The following is a 22,611-nucleotide window of genomic DNA, read 5'->3' as shown; positions in this document are numbered from 1 at the left end:
TCTCCAGGATAGCCTCCCCACTGACAGCTCTTACCAAAAAGAACAGAAAATTTCAGTGGACAGAGGACTGAGCTAAAGAGGAGATTGACCAGTGCTCCCATTCTGGCTCTACCAGAAAACACAGACAGCTTTGATATTTATAGTGATGTCTCTAAGTTGGGACTAGGAGCAGTACTGATGCAAAATGGCAAGGTGATCGCCTATGCCTCCAGACAACTCAAGGACTATGAGAGGAACTATCCTACTCATGACCTTGAGCTCGCAGCAGTTATTTTCGCTCTCAAAATTTAGAGACATTACTTGTATGGAGCTCAGTGCAGAGTGTATACAGATCATCAGAGTTTGAAGTACTTCTTCACTCAAAAGGATCTGAATATGCGACAGCGCAGATGGCTCGAGCTGGTCAAGGACTATGATATAGACATCCTCTACCACCCAAGAAAGGCCAATAAGGTGGCAGACACACTTAGCAGGAAGTCCAGTGCCACCTTATTATCCATGGCAGCCATGTCACCATCCCTACAAAAGGAGATTACAGATTTTGGTCTCGAACTTATAGTGGGACAGCTCTCTACTATGACTTTAGCATCTACCCTGCTTGGTGACATCTAGACAGCTCAGGATCAGGACCTTGAAATTCATAAAATCAAGCAAGGGTTAACAGAATCAGAAAGTGGAGAGTTTAGGGTCTCAGATAGTGGGGTATTATATTTTGGTGACAGACTATGCGTTCCGGATCAGGAGGAACTACGGAGGAAGATTCTAGATGAGGCTCACAGGACTCCTTATGCAATGCATCCTAGTTCCACCAAAATGTACCAAGACCTGAAGAAACGTTTTTGGTGGCCTGGGATGAAAAGGGACGTTGCTAGTATGTTAGTATTTGTCTGACCTGTCAGAGGGTCAAGGCAGAACATCAGAGACCAGGAGGAGTTCTGCAGCCCATTCAGATCCCAGAATGGAAGTAGGAGGATATTTCCATGGATTTCATAGTGGAATTACCCAGAACCACGAATGGTTTTGATGTCATCTGGGTAATAGTCGACAGATTGACTAAATCAGCCCACTTCTTAGCTATCAGGATATCCTACTCCTTGGAGCAGCTAGCTCAGTTGTATCTCAAGGAGATTGTCAGACTGCATGGAGTCCCACGGACCATTATTTCAGACAGAGACAGTAGATTCACATCACACTTCTGGGAGTGTGTACAGTCAGCATTGGGCACCAAGTTAAAATTTAGCACAGCTTTCCATCCTCAGACATAAGGTCAGACGGAGCGGGTAAATCAGGTACTCGAAGATATGCTCCGAGTGTGTGCCCTAGACTTCAAGGGAAGTTGGTGCAAATATCTGAGTTTAGCAGAATTTGCATACAACAACAGCTATCAGGCCACTATCGGTATGGCACCCTACGAGGCTCTCTATGGGTGGAGGTGTAGATCTCCAATCTGCTGGTACGAGAGTGGTGAACAGAAAGAACTAGAACTTCAGACAGATCTAGTAGCAGATACCACAGCAGCTATACAGCAGATCCGCCAGAGAATAGAGACAGCTCAGAGCCGCCAGAAAAGCTATGTTGATACACGGCGGAGACCCCTAAAGTTTTCAGTTGGGGATACAGTATTCCTCAGAGTGGCTCCCATGAAGGGAGTAATGCGTTTTGGGAAAAAGGGAAAATTAAGTCCCAGATATGTGGGACCATACCTTATCACTAGAAGAGTTGGCAATGTAGCATACGAGCTAGAGCTACCCCAGGAAATGTCAGCTATCCACAATGTATTTCATGTCTCTATGCTGAAGAAGCATATCCCAGATGTCAACCAGGTGATTGAGCCCCAATCGGTACAAGTCCGCGAAGACCTCAGATATGACAGTATGCCTATTCAGATAATAGACCGAGCAGTAAAGAAATTGCGGAACAAGGAAGTACCATTAGTAAAAGTCATTTGGCAAAGTCACACAACAGACGAGGCAATTTGGGAGACAGAAGCTAGTATGAGACAGAAGTACCCAGAGTTATTCTAAGTTCGAGGACGAACTTTTTATAAGGTATGGCGGATTGTAACGCCTGAAAATTCTCAAAAGACTTTTATAAATATCCTACTATTTTTCTGGAATTTTAGGATATTTTTATGAAATTTTTAGAGTAGTGGAAGTAGCAAAAATAAATAGAAACGTAAAATAGCCTAAGCGGGAATTGAACCCGAGACCTATAGGACTCTAAGTCTTATAGATAACTCTAGTAACCAAGTGAACCCAGCAGGGCCGTGCTGAAAGAAAAGGGAATCAATTATATTTATGTTAGAGTTGGGCCGAATTACCCACTTAATATAAATAGGAAGATTATTAAGTGGAGAATTGTTTTAACGACAATTCTTTTCCTCAAACCCTTACACGCCGCCCCCTCTTCCTCCTCTTCTTCTCTCGGCGCACCAAGCCCCAAGGGCTAGGGTTCCGTCCCAAAGGCTCCAAGAACACCTTCCGGTGACGACTCTAGCACGAGAATGTTCCTCTCCGCGAGAAGGGCATGTAGACGCGAGGAGATCGACAAAGGGATCTTCTCCACCGGAAACCTAGCGTTTGGATTTGTAAGAAACTTCGAGCAGGAGGTAAGAAACCCCTCACCTGCAGTATAAGTAGCTTTTCGTACGTTTTATGCATTAGTCTAGTCATATGCAGAATTTTCAGTATATAGGATGTGAATTAGCGCACACCAAGTGTTTGCTTTAATGCTTAGCTCAGTAAAATGCCCCTATAGGCATTCCAATAGCTTAGATAAATGCAGTAGAAGCATTTTATAGTACAGTTAGTCTTGTTACAGCTTTTATGGGACTACGGTCCAATGGGTGGGCTCCCACAGTCGCCTCTAGGTCTAGATAACCTAGTTCTAGGTTCAGACAACCTAGTAAAAGCAAGACAAGAATTATTAGCTTATGCACAGTATTTTACTTTTCAGTGGCACTGTACTGGACTTCAGTTGTCCTTGGGTTGGGCTCCCACAGTCGTCCCTAGGTTTAGATAACCTAGTAAACCCTACTAGAATCGGGATTTGCAATCCCGAGTTTAGTTAGGGATGCACGCATAGCAAGTACAGTTGTCGGGCCCAACAACAGTATGATTAGTATTTTAATCTACTTATGATAAAAAGTTTTTCAAAGCTTCACAATTTAGTATGTGATTACAGATCAGGATTTATATCAGCTTAGCATTTGTTTAGTTAGTTATTGTATCAGTTTAGTTCTATCTTGTTGATACTAGAAGATATTGTTATGATCAACTTTTGCTTTCTATGTTTTGTAATTCGGTATGTCATGCTTTAACATGTTCAGCATATATTTCAAATAGCATGTTTTAAAAGCATAAATTGCATCGTATGCATGTTTTGTGAGGTAGATGGTTTCTTACTAAGCTCCCAAGCTTACAGATACTTCCTTTCCTTATACTGCAGATAAAGGTCAAGGAAAGATGGATTAGCGGAGGATGGAGGACAATGCACAAAGATGTGTGTGGGCAGGAACTTGGAATAAAGATCTTAGGGATCCAACGAGTTTTGTTGTTAAGCATTAGAACTTTTTAGCATTTTTATTAGTCCGTATTTTAGTATGTTTAAATGCCATGAACCAGTGAACTATGCACTATGTCATACTTATAATACTAGTTGTTTGACAATAGAATGTTTCCCAGCTATTTTAGAACTTATATAGGGGATTTGTGCATGAAACAGTGCTGAAATCAGAGCTCAGCTGCGAAATCAGAAACCCCAATCGATCAGCCGATCGATTGGAGGCTCCTCAATCAATCAGCTGATCGATTGGGCAGCTTGTTCCGTGAATAGTAAGCTCCTGGATCGATCAGCCGATCGATCCGGTAGCGTTCTGTCGCGAACAGAGAGCTCTGGAATCGATCACTGGATCGATTGGCCGGACTGGATCGATCAGCCGATCGATCCAGACGGAACCACGTGCACAGTAGCAAGCTGAATCGATCAGACACCTCCAATCAATCAACCGATCGATTGGGAGGCTTGATAACAGATGGAGACCCCTTATTTCAGTCCTTGATCAGGTGCGAAGCCTAGACTTCCTCCTTAGCATAGGAACATCAATCAGGATGTAGTTAAACATGAATTTCAGATTTAATAGCAATTAGCAGAAGAAATTGTATTAGTTAGCAAAATTTTTAATCAACTCAGTTTATTCCGCACATTAAGAATAGTTAGCAACAGCATAATGTGACGGTCCGACCTCACAGCCTAGTTTAGTAGGAGGCGGGTCGTTACAATTATGTAATAGATTTCATTTTTGGTTGTTATCTTTTTGTGTATTGATTGTATTTTTAAGTTTAATGTTTGTTAATGTGATTTTGTATTGTGAGCTTATTGATATAGATTGTATTATGAGTTTGTTGTGAAAATCATCATTTGTGATGCTTTGTATTTGATTATATTTGGATGTAAATAGGATAAATAAATAAAATTCAGAAAAATTTTTTGGAATGAATATAACAACGGATATTAAAATCCATCGCTAATATATCGATACGTTCCGTTTATCAAATCAACAGCGGATATTAATGTTCAGGTGTTAATTAACGATGGATTTATATAAATTTTTTACTAATGTATTTACGGAATCTAAATTCCATTTAGGAAATCAGTTATGAATAATAACTTATCATCGCTAATTAGCGACAAATTTAAATAAATCTGTCGCTAATTAGCTTACGGAATATAGCAATGAATATATATATAACCATCACTATTTTTAGCAACAATATATATATTCTGTTGATAACAACGATGACGTTGTATATTTCATCACAAGAAACATCAGGGGCAGAAATCTAAATGATGGAATATATTTCATTGTTGATCTATTACTAATGGCATTAGAGATGGAAAATGTTCGTTGCTAAACGTTGTATGTTTTGTAGTGACAAAGATGCCCACTCTAATAGAAGCATCATAGCTGAGTTATTTTCTTTGACCTCAACCTCCGATCGATCCTGGCAATCACAGCCGTTGTACCCTACGGTCCATAACTATCCCTAATAGGACAATCTGCATCGGATGTGACACCTTGCCAATGCCCAAACCAAGTTAGGCATACGACTCAGACATTGTCATGGATGGATCTAGGAATTAAAGGAGGGTTAGGTTGATCTTGAGTCCGTCGAGTCCGCCAAGTCCTTCTAGTCCGCCGAGTTCACCAAGGACGTTGTAAAAGAGATCTTAGCTCACTTAGTGTGAGCAATTACCATCTCACATTTTCCTACATTTAACCCAATGTTAAATTTTTATTGAATGAATTTTTTTTTCATTATTTATGAAATTGGCAGAAGGCTTGGTCATTGATTTCGACATTAGAGTTTGTTCCCCCGAAGGTGATGTAGAGATAGTTGGGGACGAATGTAGCACAAGGTCGTGTTTGAGCGTCTCACGTAAGGCCTTGCTTGAGTGTCTCGCATAGGACCTCAATCCACATCGCCGTCGGCATCGACGTAACTCATAAGGTACACCAACGTGGAGGACACATCGATTCAGTCATGGCAGTTGTGGCCAAGGGTGGTCATGTTGACGACTACGCCTTGAGGGCCTAGAGTGCAACAGCAATACCTATTTGAGAAAAAATTGCTCAAATGGACAATAAGATAGTGATCCGGTGGTAAGGATCGGGGGCCCATATAGGAAGGGGTCAACGACACGGGAGAGTTAAAATTCCGGCTGAGTGGGGAGGAAGTCACCTGGCCGACCGGAGTAGTTCCCGAGCCGACACGAAGACAGCTCGACCTCGGGTCGAGCTTCCGACGCTCAGAAGCTCTTATAGAGGAGCCGCTATGCCGAGTGGCCAATCTGCTCGGCCAAACTGCAGAACAGCTAGCTTGTACCCCGTCTGAGTATGTGACCGAGCGGCCTTCTCACCCGGTCCGAGGTGCATGTATACCCGAACGCCCTGAAGGCCGAGCGACCAGCCCGTCCGGCCCAAGTAGAGACAAAATGCTTAGAAGAGGACAAAAGGGACAGCTAGTGATATCAGTCTCGAGGCCCAAACAGCATGGTCGGCAGCTGGGCCGTACCAAGGATCATACGGAGGAAGTTTCCGCTGCCGTGACAGAGATATGCTCGGACAATTGCGGTATGGTGTCAGGCATGCTTTTCTGACACGACCATTCTGAGGTATGCTTTGAGGAACGTGCATGCCTTGGGAAGCGTGCACGTGCTTCTTCGGGGTCCTATATAAAGACCCCCAGACTTCGATGGAGGTATGATTTTTCTCCTCATCTACTGTAGCCATAGTCTTTCTATTCTGCCTCTGTTTCTTCTCGCCATCGCCTGACTTGAGCATCGGAGGGTCGTCGCTGGGAACCTCTTCTCGACCCGACTTTGTTGCAGGTTCATCGGAGGCTTACGTCACTGCGGAGATCATCCGGGAACAGCAGAGAGCGCCACATCCCCAGTTTTCATTGATTCAATGCACAGACATGATCAGATAGTAATAATAATTTCGCTTTAGCTCATTTCTTCTTTTTGACCTTGGCAACATCTCTGTCTTTCAAACTAGGTACAATAGAAAAATTTATTGAAGACATTTTACAAACTGAGAATAAAATAACAAAATCAAGTCATAGCCGAACAAAATCAATTAACTAAGGTGGCGACTGCCACAGTAGTGGCTACGGTAACGGCCGTGCGATGCTTTGGCGGCGATGACCACGGTTGCATGATGCATTGGTCATGCGGCGGAGGCCACAACAATGGTCGCGCGAGTTAGTTGTACGTGCAATCGAAGCATCGCGTGATTCGATCTCAAGAGGCTAAGGATGCAAATGGGATGGCAGAAAAGAGAAGAAGAAAAAGATTAAAGCTTAGGGTTACTTGATTCACTGTCCGCATGTTATTGTTTTTGGAGAGATACGCATAGCAGCAGAAAGATACGTAAATATAACATAATATTTTGAAATTAGATTTTGTTCCTTGAAAAGAATGTTTGGACTCGGCGATAGGGCTAGGCTACAGCTTAGAATAGCCCCTATTTAAATTCACCTCCTTCCCAAGGATGAATGAAGGTAAGACGAGGTATGATTTTCTCATAAGCGGAGACCTTTCTTCCTCATGCGAGCTTTCTCATTCTTTTATCTTTTCCTCGTGCATCAACGAGCTCCTTTCTCATCCCAATAGTGACTAGACGAGTCATGCCGACTTGATAGTCAGAGGAGTCATGCCGACTCCTACAGATGACTAGACGAGTGTTGACAGGTAGGTAGATCATAGATTTGATCAGGAGATCTGCTAGAGGAGCAGGAAGGAGGGAAAGGAGGTGGGATGCTTGCTACATAAGGTTGCGGGATGGAAACTCAGGGTAGTCGGGATGTAAATCCCCGGTCCCTGTGCAACTCACCCCATCTGTCACATGCTCACTCAGGATGCTATGATTTACCTTCCTCGTGATGGTCTTGGGTCGGGTACGACGGAGACGTTGAGGGCGAATGATTTCGCCTTTTTGCCATAAGAAGGAGGGAAAGGAGAGGTCCGAGTACAGAGGACACCATCAATTATTAATCAAAAGATAAATATTTTCTTATTCTTTTAATTTATTAAACTCGTGATTAACCTCAATATCCTCTTAATACAATTTTTTTCTAAATAATATTTGTCTATGCCTTCTCCGGAGCAAATTAGTTCGATCCATCCACTATTTGAGAACTTGGATCACTTATTCTATTTGACTGGTCTTTAAAATATTAAATTTTGAACCGTCTTGCAAGGAAGAAGAAATTGACCTGACGAGTCAAACATATGAAGTTGGGAGACTAAACAGTCAACATACATCCATAGATAGGATTTGAATCCAATTGATTGATCCAATTGTAAGATTATTAAGTGAAATTTCCCAACCCTTTCCTTGCAGTTTGAACAGCAACTAGGCTGTTGATCCGTATCATCAGGGAGGAAACATATACATAAGGGTCCAAAGTAATTTGTTTTTTTTTCCGGAACAATGATGCAGCGGTAGGGTACATTAACAACTTGTATTTTCAGAAAATAATCTGTTAAAATAGTTTGAATTTTATTTTTAGTAAAAAAGTTTGAAAAGTTGTTTAGTAATTTTTATGTCCCATTAATTTCAATATATAGAAAGTAATTTTAAGCTATATATATATTTTTTTTAAAAAAAAAATGAAGCTCAATGCAAACATCCAAAATGATGCGGCGATAAGGGGAGGAAGGCCCCACCCCATTGTCACAGTAGAGGTCAATGCCAGGGTGGAAGTCAGAGTCAAGGTAATCAAACACCTCTATACCACTGGCCGATCGGGTAGCACGCTCGCCCAATCGGGATAAGGAAGACCCGATCCGACATCATAACAGCTCGGCGAGGTTCCGAGCTTCCGATGCTCAAAGATGTTTCGAACTTCCGACATTCAGAAAGACTGCTAGGTATCTGCAAGGGCACGCCGAGTGACTTCCCTGCTCGGCCTTATATAGAGCTACAAGAACGAAACGGATCTACGACCGAGCTATACAGAAACAGAAGGGCGACCGAGCGGCTTTCTCAAGACAGCGGAAGCGCCGGTCGAGCGGCCTTCCCGCTCAGATAGATAACACACTCATCCGAGCCTAGCGGTTATCCTGCTCGACCCAGTAAAAGACACTGCTAGCTGGATATTATCTTTTTGGGAGCATGCGCCGCTGATAGGCCGCGTGGTCGACAGCTGGTTCAGGCAGAAGATCATACGGCAGAAGCTTCCACTGTCACTTCAGAGATATGCTCGGCTCGTTAAGATATTGTGTCAGGGACACTTTACTGATATATCTTTGCAGGGAAAGCTTTGAGTAGTTTGCACGCCTTGGGAAGTGTGCACGTGCGCTACAGGAGCCCTATATAAAGGGGGTCTAAGCTTCAGCGGAGGTATGCGATAATCTATTATTGCTGCTACTGTTCTCTACTTTGATTCGCTTCCACACATCGCCGGTGACTGACTTGAGCGTCGGAGGGCCATCGTCGGGGACCCCTTCCCTGGCTCGGCACTAACGCAGCTGTGGTTGCAAGGTCGCGAGGAGTCAACACATAGTTGACCGGAGCACTACATCCCCAGCTTCCATCACCTCGACTATCGGACAGGATCAAATTTGGCGTCGTCTGTAGGAGCACAACCTGCATCTGAGCCGAGAGGATGGAGGACGCTAGATGACTTCACACCGTGACGCTCACCCAAGAAGAGCTCGACCTGCTTGTGCAAGCCTGAGAACAGAAAATAGTCGAACAACAACAACAGAAAGTGCTAGCCGATCGGCAAGCGCAGCAGGCAACATCCGCAGCAGGGGGCCGAGTAGCGCAAGAGGACCGCCCGAAGCAACTTTCTATCTGGGGGTAGAACCGAGTGCCGACCGGCATGCATGGAGAGGCGCCGCCCGCGCCCATACCTTTTCATCGGGCGTTGCTCCAAACACCCTTGGAGATAGCCCAAGCCCACCAAGAGCGGGGATCTTCTTCAGACGAAGCGCCCTTTCGGAATGCACGAAAGGGCAAGGCGCCTCGGGGCAACACTTCTCCCGAGCGGATCAACCGCCAGTTCTCGGAGGACATATTGCAAGATCCTCTCCCTAAGCACTACACCCTGTTGGCGATCGGATTCTACAACAAGTCAAATGATCCAGATGATCATTTGGATAGGTTCGATAATGAAGTCACACTCCACCAGTACACAGATGGAGTGAAATGTCGAGTCTTCCTCACCACACTTTCCAGCTTAGCACAACACTGGTTCAGAAGGCTGCCGGACGGATCCATATGAAGCTTCAAAGATTTCCGAACGGCCTTCCTACACCACTTCGCGAGCAGCAGATATTACCAAAAGACAAGCGTCAGCATATTTTCCTTAAAGCAAGGACCAAGGGAAGCGCTACGAGCTTATATTCAGTGCTTCAATCAGGTAGCTATAGATATCTCTTTGGTCTCATCTAAGACCATGATTAATGCATTCACTCAAGGCCTCATCGAGGGAGACTTCTTCCGATTGCTCATAAGGAAGCCACCTAGGGATTATAATCACATGCTCAAAAAGGTCAATGAGTACATCAACGTGGAAGAAGCCCAAACGGCCAGAAGGAAGGAGACACTAGCCGAACCTTCGGCGCCGGCCAAACGCCAACCGACGAGCAACCACCAGCTGCCCAAGGGGCTAAGAGTTGAAGGAGGGTGGTCACATGAGACAAGGACGCATGCCGTGCAGCATGTTGCTTTCGACCGGCCGAAAGCATCAAAGGGCAAGGTATGAACACCTATGTTTTGCTCTTTTCACCAGTCCGCGTCGCATAACACATATGACTACTGAGGATTGACGCCTATTGTCAGTCGACCGGCTCAGCGAAGCTACCACCGTCGATCCCCTTCTCCCGACCGTACGACACAGACATCAATCCGCTGGGCAGCGAGATGCGGGAAGATCGCCCGAGCGGCAACACCAACGAAGAGAGCACGTCGAGCCCGCTCGGGGCCTGAACGACCGAAGCAGGCCCTCCGCTCGGGAGGAAGAGAACCGAAGCAATGCCGCTCGGGGAGAAATAAACATCATCGTCGGCGGTCCGACTAGCCACGATTCCAATCGAGCCCGGAAGTCATACGCGCGACGACTGGAGATACAATCAGTGGGATGTAGCCAGGAGAGGGCGAGCGGGCCCAAGATCAGCTTCGGACCCCGAGACTTAGAGGGAGTCAAGATCCCTCATGACGGCGCCTTGATCATCCGCACGGTGATCGTTAATTATACCATTCATAATATCTTTGTTGACACAGGGATCTCGGTGAACATCATTTTCAAAAAGGCATTCGATCAGTTGCAGATCAACTGGGCCAAGTTGTTACCTATGACGACCCCGCTATACGGGTTCACCGATAATGAAATATTGCCGATCAGCCAAATAAGATTGGTCATTTCACTCGGAGAGGAGCCGCTCAGGAGGACTAGGACCACGAACTTCATCATGGTGGACACTCCCTCAACCTACAGTGTCATCCTGGGTTGACCGGCCCTCAATGAATTCCGAGCAGTAGTCTCTACCTACTGTCAAATGATCAAGTTCCCGGTAGACGACTGGGTAGGAGAGGTCAAGGGCGATCAAATAGCCGCTCGGCGTTGCTACGTCGAGATGGTCAAACCCGAAGCTAGGTCTGCCCGGAAGACTCCATGCTAGAGGTAAATACTGTTACTGAAAAATCTCCTGCCCTAGTCTATAAAGAGAAAGAGGAAGTCCAAATCCATCCCCGCCGAGCGGAGGCAACTACTTTCATAGCTATGGACCTAGGAGCTGAGTAGAAGGCGGAGTTGATCACCTGTCTCCAACAAAACCATGACGTATTTACATAGTCGACGCACGAGCTGCCCGACATCTCCCCGAGCATAGCACAGCATGAGCTACATGTCCAATCGGACGCTCAGCACCGAGCAGAACCTGATCATCCGGGTGGAGGTAGACTAGGCCGGACACATGAGGGAAGTTCAGTTCCCAAGCTGACTCGCCAATGTCATCCTCATCTCCAAATCGGGCAACAAATGGCGAGTCTGCATTGACTTCTGTGACCTGAACAAGGCATGCCCGAAGGACTTCTACCCGCTACCTCGGATTGACTAAATGGTGGACTCCACTGCAGGATGTGAGCAAATCTGCATACTAGATGCCTATCAGGGTTATCATCAAGTGCCGCTCACCCGCGAGGATCAAGAAAAAGTCAGTTTCATTACGACCAATGGTACGTACTGCTACAACGTCATGCCGTTCGGACTCAAGTATGTCGGAGCCACTTATCAAAGATTGATGAACAAAGTGTTCTGATGGCAGATCGGTCGTAACATAGAGGTATACGTAGATGATATCCTGATAAAATTCCTTCAAGCGGTTGACCTATGCGTAGATATTGAGGAGACCTACCAGACACTCAGGACTTATGGGATAAAGCTGAACCCAAATAAGTGTCTATTTGGTGCAAAGAGTGGGCGCTTCCTCGGCTACATCGTAACCGAGTGGGGCATTGAGGCGAACCCAGTCAAAGTAAAAGTGTTGCAAGATATGTCCCCGCCTCGCAACCTGAAGGAAGCTCAGCGATTGATCGGTCAGATCACAGCGCTATCCAGATTAATCTTTAAGTCATTCGATCGGAGCTTGCCATTCTTCAAAATACTACGCCGGATGACAAAATTTCAATGGAGTGAGGAGTGCGATAAGACATTCGAAGAGCTCAAAGAATACCTCAACTCCTTGCTTGTCTTGGCCAAGCTATGTGTTGGCGAGCTGCTCCGGATCTACTTGTCGTCAACAAAGCATGCGGTCGGTTCAGCATTAGTTAGGTAGAGTGGCGAGGAACAACCAGTGTACTTTTTAAGCCACATATTAAAAAATGTCGAGTCTCGCTACACTGGTCTTGAGAAGTTGACTTATGCTTTAGTGCCCGCCGCTCGGAGGCTTCACTCGTACTTCCTCTCTCACTCTATAATCGTGATGACCAATAGTCCCTTAGGGAGAGTACTCCTTAATCCCGAGGTATTCAGACGGCTAATAAAATGGACAATGGAGCTCAGCGAGTTCAACATCCAATATCAACCCTAAACTGCCATCAAAGCACAGTCCTTGACGGATTTCGTCATCAAGGTACAAAGCCCGGAGCTAGAAGCCGTGTGGAGGATATATGTGGATGGTTCGTCCACTCGACAGGGAAGCGACATCGACATACTACTCATCTCCCCACAAGAAGATCGGATGCAGTTGGTCGTTCGGCTAGAGTACAGGGCCACTAACAACGAAGCAGAGTACAAGGCGCTAATAGCCGGATTACAGGCCGCTTGGCACGTCGGAGCAATCAAAGTCTTAATCCACTCGGATTCTCAGTTTGCCGCTCAGCAGCTATCCGGAGCATTTGAGATAAGCAATGTCCGACTCAAGCTCTATGTAGATGTCTTTGAAAAATTGAAGTCCAACTTTCAAGAGGTCGTCATACAGAAGATCCACCGAGTGAAAAATCAGGCTGCCAATGAATTACCTAAGCTAGCCAGTTCACTGTCGCCTATTATCATAGAGCAGCTGATCAAGCGAGTCTCTTTGGTGGCGCACATCGATCGAATGGAAGGACTCACTTTCCCGAATGACTGGAGGACAACGCTAATAGAGTTCTTACGGTCAGGAACGACACCGTCCGATCGAGAGGAGGCTCGGTTGTTGAGAAAAAGGTCCGGGTGATTCACTCTGATCGGAGATTAGCTGTACAAGAAAATCTTCTCCCGGCCTTTGCTCAAGTTCGTCGGATCGGAAGACGCCGATTACATATTACAAGAAGTACATCATGGATCTTGCGGAGGGCATCCGGGCGATCGATCATTTGCAAGGAAGATACTACTGGCCGGATATTTTTTACCAACCCTCCAGCAGGACACCGCTAGGACAGTGGTCACGTGTTTGTCATGTAAAAAGTATCATAACATCTCGCACCAACGCACCGAGGAGATGAAGCCGTCCACAGTCTCTTGTTTGTTCGACCAATGGGGCATGGACATTGTTGGACCCTTCCCCATGGCAACCGGCCAGTGGAAGTTTCTCCTCGTGGTCATAGACTACTTCTCAAAGTGGGTGGAGGTCGAGCTGTTTGCAAGGATAACTGAACAGAGGGTCATGAGGTTTATTTGGCAACAAATCATATGCCGGTTCGGCATACCGCGACGGCTAGTATCCGACAATAGGAGGCAGTTCGCGAGTCAAAGGCTCAAAGAATGGTGCGAGGGATACGACATTCAGCAAGCCTTCACTTCCGTGGCCTATCTGCAGAGCAACGAGCAAGCAAAGGTCACCAATCGGGAAATCCTCCGAGTCTTGCGCGCTCGGCTCAATCATATGGGAGACAGCTGGGTCGATGAGCTCCCGAGCATGTTGTGGGCCCTCTGCACAACACCCAAGGAGGGGACCGGTCTAACCCCATTTCACCTGGTGTATGGTGGTGAAGCGGTCATTCCCGTCGAAGTCGGATTAGATTCTGATCGGGTGCAGCATTATGATGAGGGCAACGCTGAACGAAGGCTTTTGGAGCTGGATTTGGTGGATGAAGCACGCGCCAAAACAGCTGTTCGAATGATGGCATATCGTTAGCGAATGAAGCAAACTTACAACCGAAGGGTTATCCCGAGGTCCTTCTAGGTCGACGACCTTATTTGGAAGAAAGGCAAGCCAGTCGGGGGCGTCACCAAGCTCGAGGCTCCATGGGCAGGGTCTTTCAAGGTCGTGGAAAAGCTCCACTCAAGCTCTTACTATCTGGAGGACAAGATGGGGAGGCGAATCGAATGACCTTGGAGCACAAACCATCTCCAACCCTATCGGGTTGGGTGAGAAGTGCGCAAGTGTAGAAGTGTATTTATACATTTTTGTACATCCTCTCTGAATGCATGATCAAAATAAAAGATTTCTGAGCCACATGCCGAATGACACGTCAAATCATCGAGCGGCGATATTAAACCCTAGTCTACATCAATGGTCGAGCGGCGACCTTAAATCCTAGTCTACACCAAATTGTCGAGCGGCAATGTTAAACCCTAGTCTACACCAACGGTCGAGCGGCGACCTTAAACCCTAATCTACACCAAATTATCGAGCGACGACGTGAAACCCTAGTCTACACCAACGGTCAAGCGATGACTTTAAACCCTAGTCTACACAAAATTGTCGAGCGGCGACGTTAAACCCTAGTCTACACCAATGGTCGAGCAGCGACCTTAAACCCGAGTCTTCACCAAATTGTCGAGCGGCGATGTTAAACCTTAGTCTCCATCAACGGTTGAGTGGTGACCTTAAACCCGAGTCTTCCATCTAATCGTCGAGCAGTGACGCTAAACACGTGTCCTCACTAATGGTCGAGAGGCGACCTTAAATCCGAGCTTGCTATTACGGTCAAGCGGTTAGTCGTAGATACAAGATCATGGGCATTTACAGTCAAGAGACAAGAAACGCTGTGAAAGGAAATGCTTCGCTGAATGGGCGCACATATATTAGAACCAAAATTTTCAAAATTACATATCAAGATTACAATTGCAAGAAAAAGATAAAACCTTCTCCAAACGGGCGAGCTTATATTAAGACTTCAAGAATTACAGCACTCAACCTCACTCAACGTAATCCAGAGCGTCGTCAAGTAGTGACTCGGTCATCTTATCCCGACTGATAACGTTGTCCTGCAAGGTCTCAAGAAGGTGGTCGCCTGCCTTGAGCTGGTTGATTGTATCGTCTATCGCAAGGTTGTAGAGCCGAAGATAATGAGCGACGACTTTATCATTAAACGTGTCCGAGCGGATGTAGTTCTGTTTCATCGTTGCAAATCAACTCGGCTCGGCATCCTGATAAATCTTCATCGTCGCTCGGGAGCCCTCTAGCTCAGCCTTCACCTTCCTTAGCTCGTCCTGGGCCAGCTTTAGTGCTGCGTCCTTATCAGAGAGCTGGCCATGGAGCTCATTTTCCCGCGCTGACCGGCTCACTCGCTCGGTCACCATAAAATCTTTAGCCTCTTTGAGCTTGCTGGCTAGATCTCGAGCCTCCTTGTTCTTCAGCTCCAAGTCCTCGATGGCCCAGTTCTTCCTAGCAGTGGCCGACTCGATCTTCTTGTCAAAAGTGCTGACCTGCTTCTTGAGTCGGCCTAGCATCTCCTCCTGGCCGGAGGTTTTAGCCCATTCGGCACCAAGGAGCTTGGTCACCTTCTCCAGGTCGGCCTTCAGCTTGGCCATCTCCTTCGGATCGGTTGCGGGTTGGCTTCCTGAAACTTGGAGCTTCCTAAACTCATCCTCCATATGAGCTAGCCTAAGGCACATGTCCAGACTCTCTACCCAATGCTACAAACAGGTAAAAGGATTAGAGTCGATCGGAGGAAAGGTAATTACAAGGAGCTTACCCCACTTGTCATTTGGGTATGACTGTTGGTAAGCGCGCCCAGGGGCATCACCGTCGCTCGAGCTTGGGCTTCTTCCTAGACTTGGGCGAGCGGCCCCCGTATGATGACTTGATGCTCAGGAGTGAGCGACCGAGCGATCGGCTCGCTGTACTCCTCCGTTGGTAGATGGAGAATTGCCGTGATTGATTGTCGGTCGCTCAGGGGCGAGTGGGTTGAGGCTTTTAGAGCGACCGACCGGGACGCAAATGCCGGGAGGATGACCGATCGTCGAACCCTCGATGGCTGCGATGGCGGTATGGAAGCCAGGGGCTCTGCAGCGATAAGCTCCTGCGATAGCTTGACCATCGAAGGAGTCCGGTCGAAGGATATCTCTGGCGTGGTCTCAGGAATTACGGAGGGATTCGAGGTGCCGACCTCGACCCTTTCGACAGATCCCATCGCCGAAGCAGCAGAGCACGAAGACTCTGTTCGGCGCCTCTTACGCCTTAATAATGGCTCGCTAGAGGAGCATGAACTCTCCGATCGAACGATAGGCACTTGCCCTGCTGGTTGCTTCGAGCCGCCCGCAACCTCAACACTGGGGGCTCGGCTAGCTGCCCCTCCACTAGCTAGGGCGGGAGTCGCTGCGCTCTGATCTTGAGAGTCGATCAGCTGTAGGCCGCGGTTCGCCAATTCCTCAATAGCAACCACCTCGATCTTGGCGTTCTGAAGTTTCGCAAGGTCGGACATCCGAGCACGCAGCATGACTTCAGCTGCAAAAGAAGCAGAAAAATCAGACAGAATCAAAGGAAAAACGTACATGAAACCTCTTACCTAAGTTGGTCGGGAACCCAATGCGGATCATACTCATGCCAAAGATATACAGTACACCCTCAAGCAGCAACTTGTGGATGTCGTACTTCTGGCCGGCCAGCATGGATGCGACATGAAGGTAGTCCGAGCGGCTTTTGTATTTCTTCAGGTTGGGTTAAGGTGGTAGGCCGACCTGCCAGCGGGTCCGAAAGCTCGGTCATTCGGGGAGGCGTACAAAAAAGAAATATTCCTTCCAATGTTTATTGGAAGTCGACATTTTGTTAAAAAAACACCAGCCCGATCTGAGACTGAAACAAAAAGGTACCCAGTTCGAACTGTTTGGGGTAATAGAAGTAGTGGAAAGCTCGAGGAGTCAGAGGGATGTCGTGCAGTCGGAACAACACGATGACGCCGCACAGAAGGCGAAAGGAATTCAGTACAAGTTGTGAAAGGGGAACACAGAAATAATTATAGACTTCAATGATGAAGGGATGGATAGGGAAGCAAAGACCGGCCACAAATTGGTCCCTGAATAGACAGATGGTGTTGGTGGGCGGTTCATTTGGCCGATCGGATGCAGAAGCCAAAATGATCTCATGATCAACGAGAATCTCAAAAGCATTCTTGAGGCTCTCAGCGTCACCCGAATCGAACTTGGTCTCCATGGTGGTGTACCAGAGTCCAAGAGAGGGGTCCAACGGCTGAGAAGAGATCGCCAGTGCGATAGAAAGCAAAAACAGCGGAGGAAATGTGAATGAAGAAGCAAAAAGATCACTGGAAAGACACCAAGAACAATGAGAGGCCAAAGACCGAAAGCGAATAAGAGCAAGAAGCTTACGGGACGAGGATCGTCGGAGCAGAAAAGGAGAAGTGGCCAACAACGCGCAGAAGATCGCCGGAGAACACACACAAAATCACTGGAGAACACAAACGTAAGAGCACAAAGGTGAAGAAGGCGGTGAGGCGGCGAGCTCATATACCCCGGGCTCGGCCGACCGGAGCCGCCCGATCTAGGTCATGAAAACCTAGGCAATGATCTTACCGTTGAATTCAAACCGTCAAACTTCGTCATCAATGCCTGTCACGTCAGGCGTGCGACGGCTGTGGGCATGACAAGTGATGCGCTATCACTGGTCGGCAATTAAAAGCGGCATGGGAACTCGCTCTACCTTAATGAAAAAGGATTTGCATGCTTCCCGAGAAATCAAGGTGACGTCAGTCCCATCTGCGTTCGCCTAGGATAAACGGAGGAAGAAGTCTTCTAAGTGTAAGCCTTTGTTTCCCCAATTGGAGCAAAGGAGCGTGCTTGACCGAGTGGCTACTTTCAGAAGGCCGATTGGCTAGGATCAGGTACATCCTGACCGGAGTCTATACAAGGATGAAGGTCGATCGGGAAGAAATCGGCGCACACTGGTCCAGTCAGTTGGACTACAACCTCCTTCGACTAGACTTGAAGGGGAGACTTGTGATGCGATGATAAGAGGGGAAGGCCCCACCCCACTGCCACGGTGGAGGTTAGTGCCAGGGTGGAGGTCAAAGTCAAGGTGGTCAAACGCCCCTATACTACTGGCCGATCGGCTTGCACGCTCGCCCCTAGTAAAAGATACTACTAGTTGGATATTATCTTTTTGGGAGCATGCGCCGCTGACAGGCGGCGTGGTCGGCGGCTGGTTCAGACAGAAGATCGTACGAGAGAAGCTTCCATTGTCACTTCAAAGATATGCTCGACTCGTTAAGGTATTGTGTCAGGGACACTTTACTGATACATCTTTTTAAGGAAAACTTCGAGCAACTTGCACGCATTGGGAAATGTGCACGCGCGCTACAGGAGCCTATATAAAGGGGGGTCCAAGCTTCAGCCGAGGTGTGTGATAATCTACTATTGCTGCTATTGTTCTCTACTTTGCTTCGCTTCCACACATCGCCGATGACTAATTTGAACGTCAGATCGCTATCGGCGGGGACCCCTTCCCTAGCTCGGTACTGACGCAGCTGTGATTACAGTGTCACGAAGAATCAACACGTAATCGATCGGAACGTCATATCCCTAGCTTTCGTCACCTCAAACAGAATCCCAAAATATTTTAAAACGAAAATTTAAAAGAGAAAATTATAATTTTGGTACTGTAACTTATCTGTTTTCCAATTTTCATCCTGTTAAAAGTTAATTTACACTTTTAGTCCCGTAACTTAGTAAATTTTTCAATTTTAATCCTTTTTCCTAAAATTAAAATTTTTAACCGGTAATCCCTAAGTTGACAGTCATTAATTACTTATGTGGAAAAAAAAATATTAAAGAACAATAAGACGATCTTAAGCCTACGCTAATACTCCTACGTCGATCTCCATTCTCCCTTCTCATCCTCGACTCGCGCATGAGGCGCGCCTCGGCCTCTAGTCGCGCGCTCTCCCACTGCGCCATGTGGCTGAGGTTGGCGGCACTCCGGGAGGGTCCGGCGTCGGCGGCGGTGCCGAGGGCGTCGCTCTTCGCCTTGTGCGTGCATGGGTCGATGCCCATCTTCGCCAGCCGCTTCTTCAGGTGCGTGTTCCCTTAGTTCTTGATCTCATTGTCCGTTCTCTTCGGCAAGTGCGTCGCGATCGCAGACCACCTGAAACGAGGCATGCAGTTGGTCTTCCTACGCCGATCTCCATTCTCCCTTCTCATCCTCACTCGCGCACGAGGCATGCAGTTGGTCTTCCTCCAGTCGTGCGCTCTCCCACTACGTCCAGAAGATGCTGGCCTACGTCGAGAAGCACGACCATGGGAGTTGGAGAGCTTTGCCGGCGAAAGTCGGTGAGCTTCCTCTGCCGCCGCTACCTGAATTGCGCTTGAGAACGGTAAAAAGGACGATGAAGTGTGAATTGTGGTGGTGCTTTTGCAGGGCTGCAGCGGTGTGGGAAGAGTTGCAAGTTGAGGTGGACCAACTACCTGAGGTCGGACATCAACAGAGGGGAGTTTAGTTCGCAGGAGGAGCAGACCATCGTCCAACTACATGCCCTGCTCGGGAACAGGTTCAATCTGCTCCTCGAATGATGCATTGTTTTTCTTTGCGTGAGCATGATGTTGTTGATGGTTTGGAGGCTTCTTCGTTTCAGGTGGTCTGCGATCGCGACGCACTTGCCAAAGAGAACGGACAATGAGATCAAGAACTACTGGAACACGCACCTGAAGAAGCGGCTGGCGAAGATGGGCATCGACCCATGCACGCACAAGGCGAAGAGCGACGCCCTCGGCTCCGCCGCCGACGCCGGACCCTCCCGGAGTGCCGCAAACCTCAGCCACATAGCGCAGTGGGAGAGCGCGCGACTGGAGGCCGAGGCGCGCCTCATGCGCGAGTCGAGGATGAGAAGGGAGAATGGAGATCGGCGTAGGAGTATTAGCGTAGGTTTAAGATCGTCTTATTGTTTTTTAATATTTTTTTTTCCACATAAATAATTAATGACTGTCAACTTAGTGATTACCGGTTAAAAATTTTAATTTTAAGAAAAAGGATTAAAATTGAAAAATATTACTAAGTTACGGGACTAAAAGTGTAAATTAACACTTAACAGGATGAAAATTAGAAAATACATAAGTTATAGGACCAAAATTATAATTTTCTCAAATTTAAAATGTCCTTATCTTCTAAATATATTATATATCAGTTTTAAATAAAAATTACTTAGCTTTGATTGCACGTGGGACTATTCATTATTTCAAGCCCCTTTCCCTGCTCGAAAGAAGAAACGTTCGGCGATCTTAAATTGAAAATTTACAGAGGGATCTGAAGTTTTCGATGGGTTTAGGTGGACTGGTGATGGTTTAACGAGAAACAAACAAGACCTGGCTGTTGCTAATTAGGATTTCTTATGGTAGTTAATTTGTGGTCGTTACAGTGAACAGCCTAGTTATTGCAGCGAATGGCCTTACATTGCATTCAGCAGTGATAAATGTTTTTTTGTTATTTTTATCTCAAAAAAAAAAAACTGTCATTTCTAAACAAATTTTATGATAGGCGATAAACGATGACCGTAAATCAAATTAATTAAGAATATCAATATTTTTTTTTTAATAATAAAAAAAATAAGGTAATGGAAGGAACGAGCTAATAGAAAGGGCGGCGATTCCAGCCGTCGAAGAAGCCGAAGAGCTCCGAACGGAACGGTAAGAAGGACCGCCGCGGCCCCTTGGCCGCCTTCCCGTTCCCTCCGGGTTTTGGATTTGGGCCTTTGCTTGGTCTCGGACTCCTCCTCTCCAGCGGCGGAGATGAGGGAAATTCAAGGAACATAGACTTCTTCTTCCCGTCGCTGTGGCTCCGGCGGCTGAACAGGGTATCCCAAAGCTTCCACCGCCGGCTAGTCTCGGTGGACGTGCACTCCCTTCTCCACTCGGGGGATTGCGGCGCCGACCTCACGGTTCGTGGACGGTACTCCCGCGCCGCGGTCGACACCAGATCGTCCGCCTCGGACGACGACGACGACGAGGACGAGATCGACCCAGATCTAGAGCCACTCTCCTCGACGAGAATCCGGCGTATGGGGATCTGCCTGGCTGGAGGCTTCGCCGCACTCTCCTCCGACGAATGGAGGGCAAGGGAGCGGTCGAAGACAGGGTAGACGGGGAGGATGCGGCCGTGGGAGAAGAGCTCATCGGCGGTGACGATGGGCTCATCGCGGGCGCCACCGATCGGGAAGGTGAACTCGAAATCGTCCTCGGGTTGAGAGGGCCGGCCGTCATTGCCGGAGCCGGCGTTGTCTGCGAAGGCGGTGCTGGCGGCTGGGCGTTCCATCATGGTGCGTTTTGGGGCTTCCGTTCGGTGCCCGAAGTACGGGGGATTTATCTAGGTGAAGTAGAGATGGTTGCTTGCGGAGGAGTCCCGACTATTTACTCGAACCACGTGTGTGCCTGCATCATCGCTGTTCTTTCAGTTGTTATAGCTTTTAGAATTCTATTGCATATTCTGCTGCATTGCTGCCAAAATTAGTATTTTGGAATCATATGAGGAAATCCATGTCCAATTAAAAAGCAGCAGCGGCAGAACTTCAGGGATTATGCTGACGAATTAGATGACAACGGGACTTGATAATACGTCATTGATTAGGTGTTTAGGGAGAGGTTGTGAAACCGACACCCATCGTATCATTGTTTGGCCCCCAAGGAACCAGGAGCAATTTGAAATTCAGCATAAACTTTGGTCCAAGAATTTCTTGGAGGCCAAATTTGAAAAATTCCATATCAATAATAAAATAGGCCAGACATAAGTGGTGTCATGTGGTAAAAAGGCAAAATCGTTTACCCTTAGCACCCCCGTTGTACCCGACCCAAGGCCATTATGAGGGAGGTAAATCGCAGTATCCTGAGCGAGCATGTGGCAGGTGAGGTTAGTTGCACAGGGACCGGGGATTTACGCCCCGACTACCCTAAGTTTCGACCCCGCGACCTCATGTGGCAAGAATCCCACCATATACCAACTCGGATGACCTGTGGGGTCTAGACAAAAGTGATGTCAGCTCATACTGATAATCGTTTTAATTTGCAGATCTGTAAGGATATTCATAACGTTACATATTCATTATAATCATATTTGTTTTTTATCCATATTTCTTTTAATATTAACATTTATTATTTATACGTCACATAATTCACTCAATTATCTTAAAATTATATCATATTAAATAAATATATTTTAGAATATTTAAATTATTATTATTATTAACCATTAAAAAATAGTCGTTAAAAAATTAACCGTGTTATTTACTTTTTAATTTTAATTTTAAATTTTTTAATTTTTTTAATAAATAAAATTAAAAAAATCTATACACATGGGGTGGGCCAGGACTAGCCCACCCCAAGCAGATAAATGCGGAGGGAAGTTTTCACAATGCCAAATTAAATCTACAGTGTCGATATAATACAGCATTAA

At 46.8% G+C, this 22,611-nt stretch overlaps 2 protein-coding genes across 2 annotated transcripts; one reads left to right on the top strand and one right to left on the bottom strand.

The window, feature by feature from the left end:
• The first annotated feature begins 19,441 nt into the window (after positions 1-19,441).
• Positions 19,442-20,272, top strand: LOC122034052 (transcription factor MYB106-like). The gene is made up of 4 exons (XM_042593188.1): positions 19,442-19,502; positions 19,591-19,720; positions 19,805-20,090; positions 20,261-20,272. Exons 1-4 carry the CDS (start codon positions 19,442-19,444, stop codon positions 20,270-20,272), a joined length of 489 nt encoding a protein of 162 aa, XP_042449122.1.
• Positions 20,273-20,713: 441 nt separating this feature from the next.
• Positions 20,714-21,621, bottom strand: LOC122034978. The gene has a single exon (XM_042594333.1). It carries the CDS (start codon positions 21,478-21,480, stop codon positions 20,794-20,796), a length of 687 nt encoding a protein of 228 aa, XP_042450267.1. The 5' UTR covers positions 21,481-21,621; the 3' UTR covers positions 20,714-20,793.
• Positions 21,622-22,611: the final 990 nt, after the last annotated feature.

The sequence above is a fragment of the Zingiber officinale genome, chromosome 11B (assembly GCF_018446385.1).
Source record: "Zingiber officinale cultivar Zhangliang chromosome 11B, Zo_v1.1, whole genome shotgun sequence".
NCBI lineage: Eukaryota > Viridiplantae > Streptophyta > Magnoliopsida > Zingiberales > Zingiberaceae > Zingiber > Zingiber officinale.
Note: the sequence above shows the minus strand (reverse complement) of the source record. Positions and strands in the feature narration are given on the sequence as shown.

Excerpts from the sequence above, each read along its gene's own strand:
- LOC122034052 (XM_042593188.1), top strand. The coding sequence starts at position 19,442 with ATGCTGGCCTACGTCGAGAAGCACGACCATGGGAGTTGGAGAGCTTTG. Across the intron at positions 19,503-19,590 it reads AGCTTTGCCGGCGAAAGTCG|GGCTGCAGCGGTGTGGGAAG; the intron begins GTGAGCTTCCTC and ends GTGCTTTTGCAG. Across the intron at positions 19,721-19,804 it reads CATGCCCTGCTCGGGAACAG|GTGGTCTGCGATCGCGACGC; the intron begins GTTCAATCTGCT and ends TCTTCGTTTCAG.
- LOC122034978 (XM_042594333.1), bottom strand. The coding sequence starts at position 21,480 with ATGATGGAACGCCCAGCCGCCAGCACCGCCTTCGCAGACAACGCCGGC.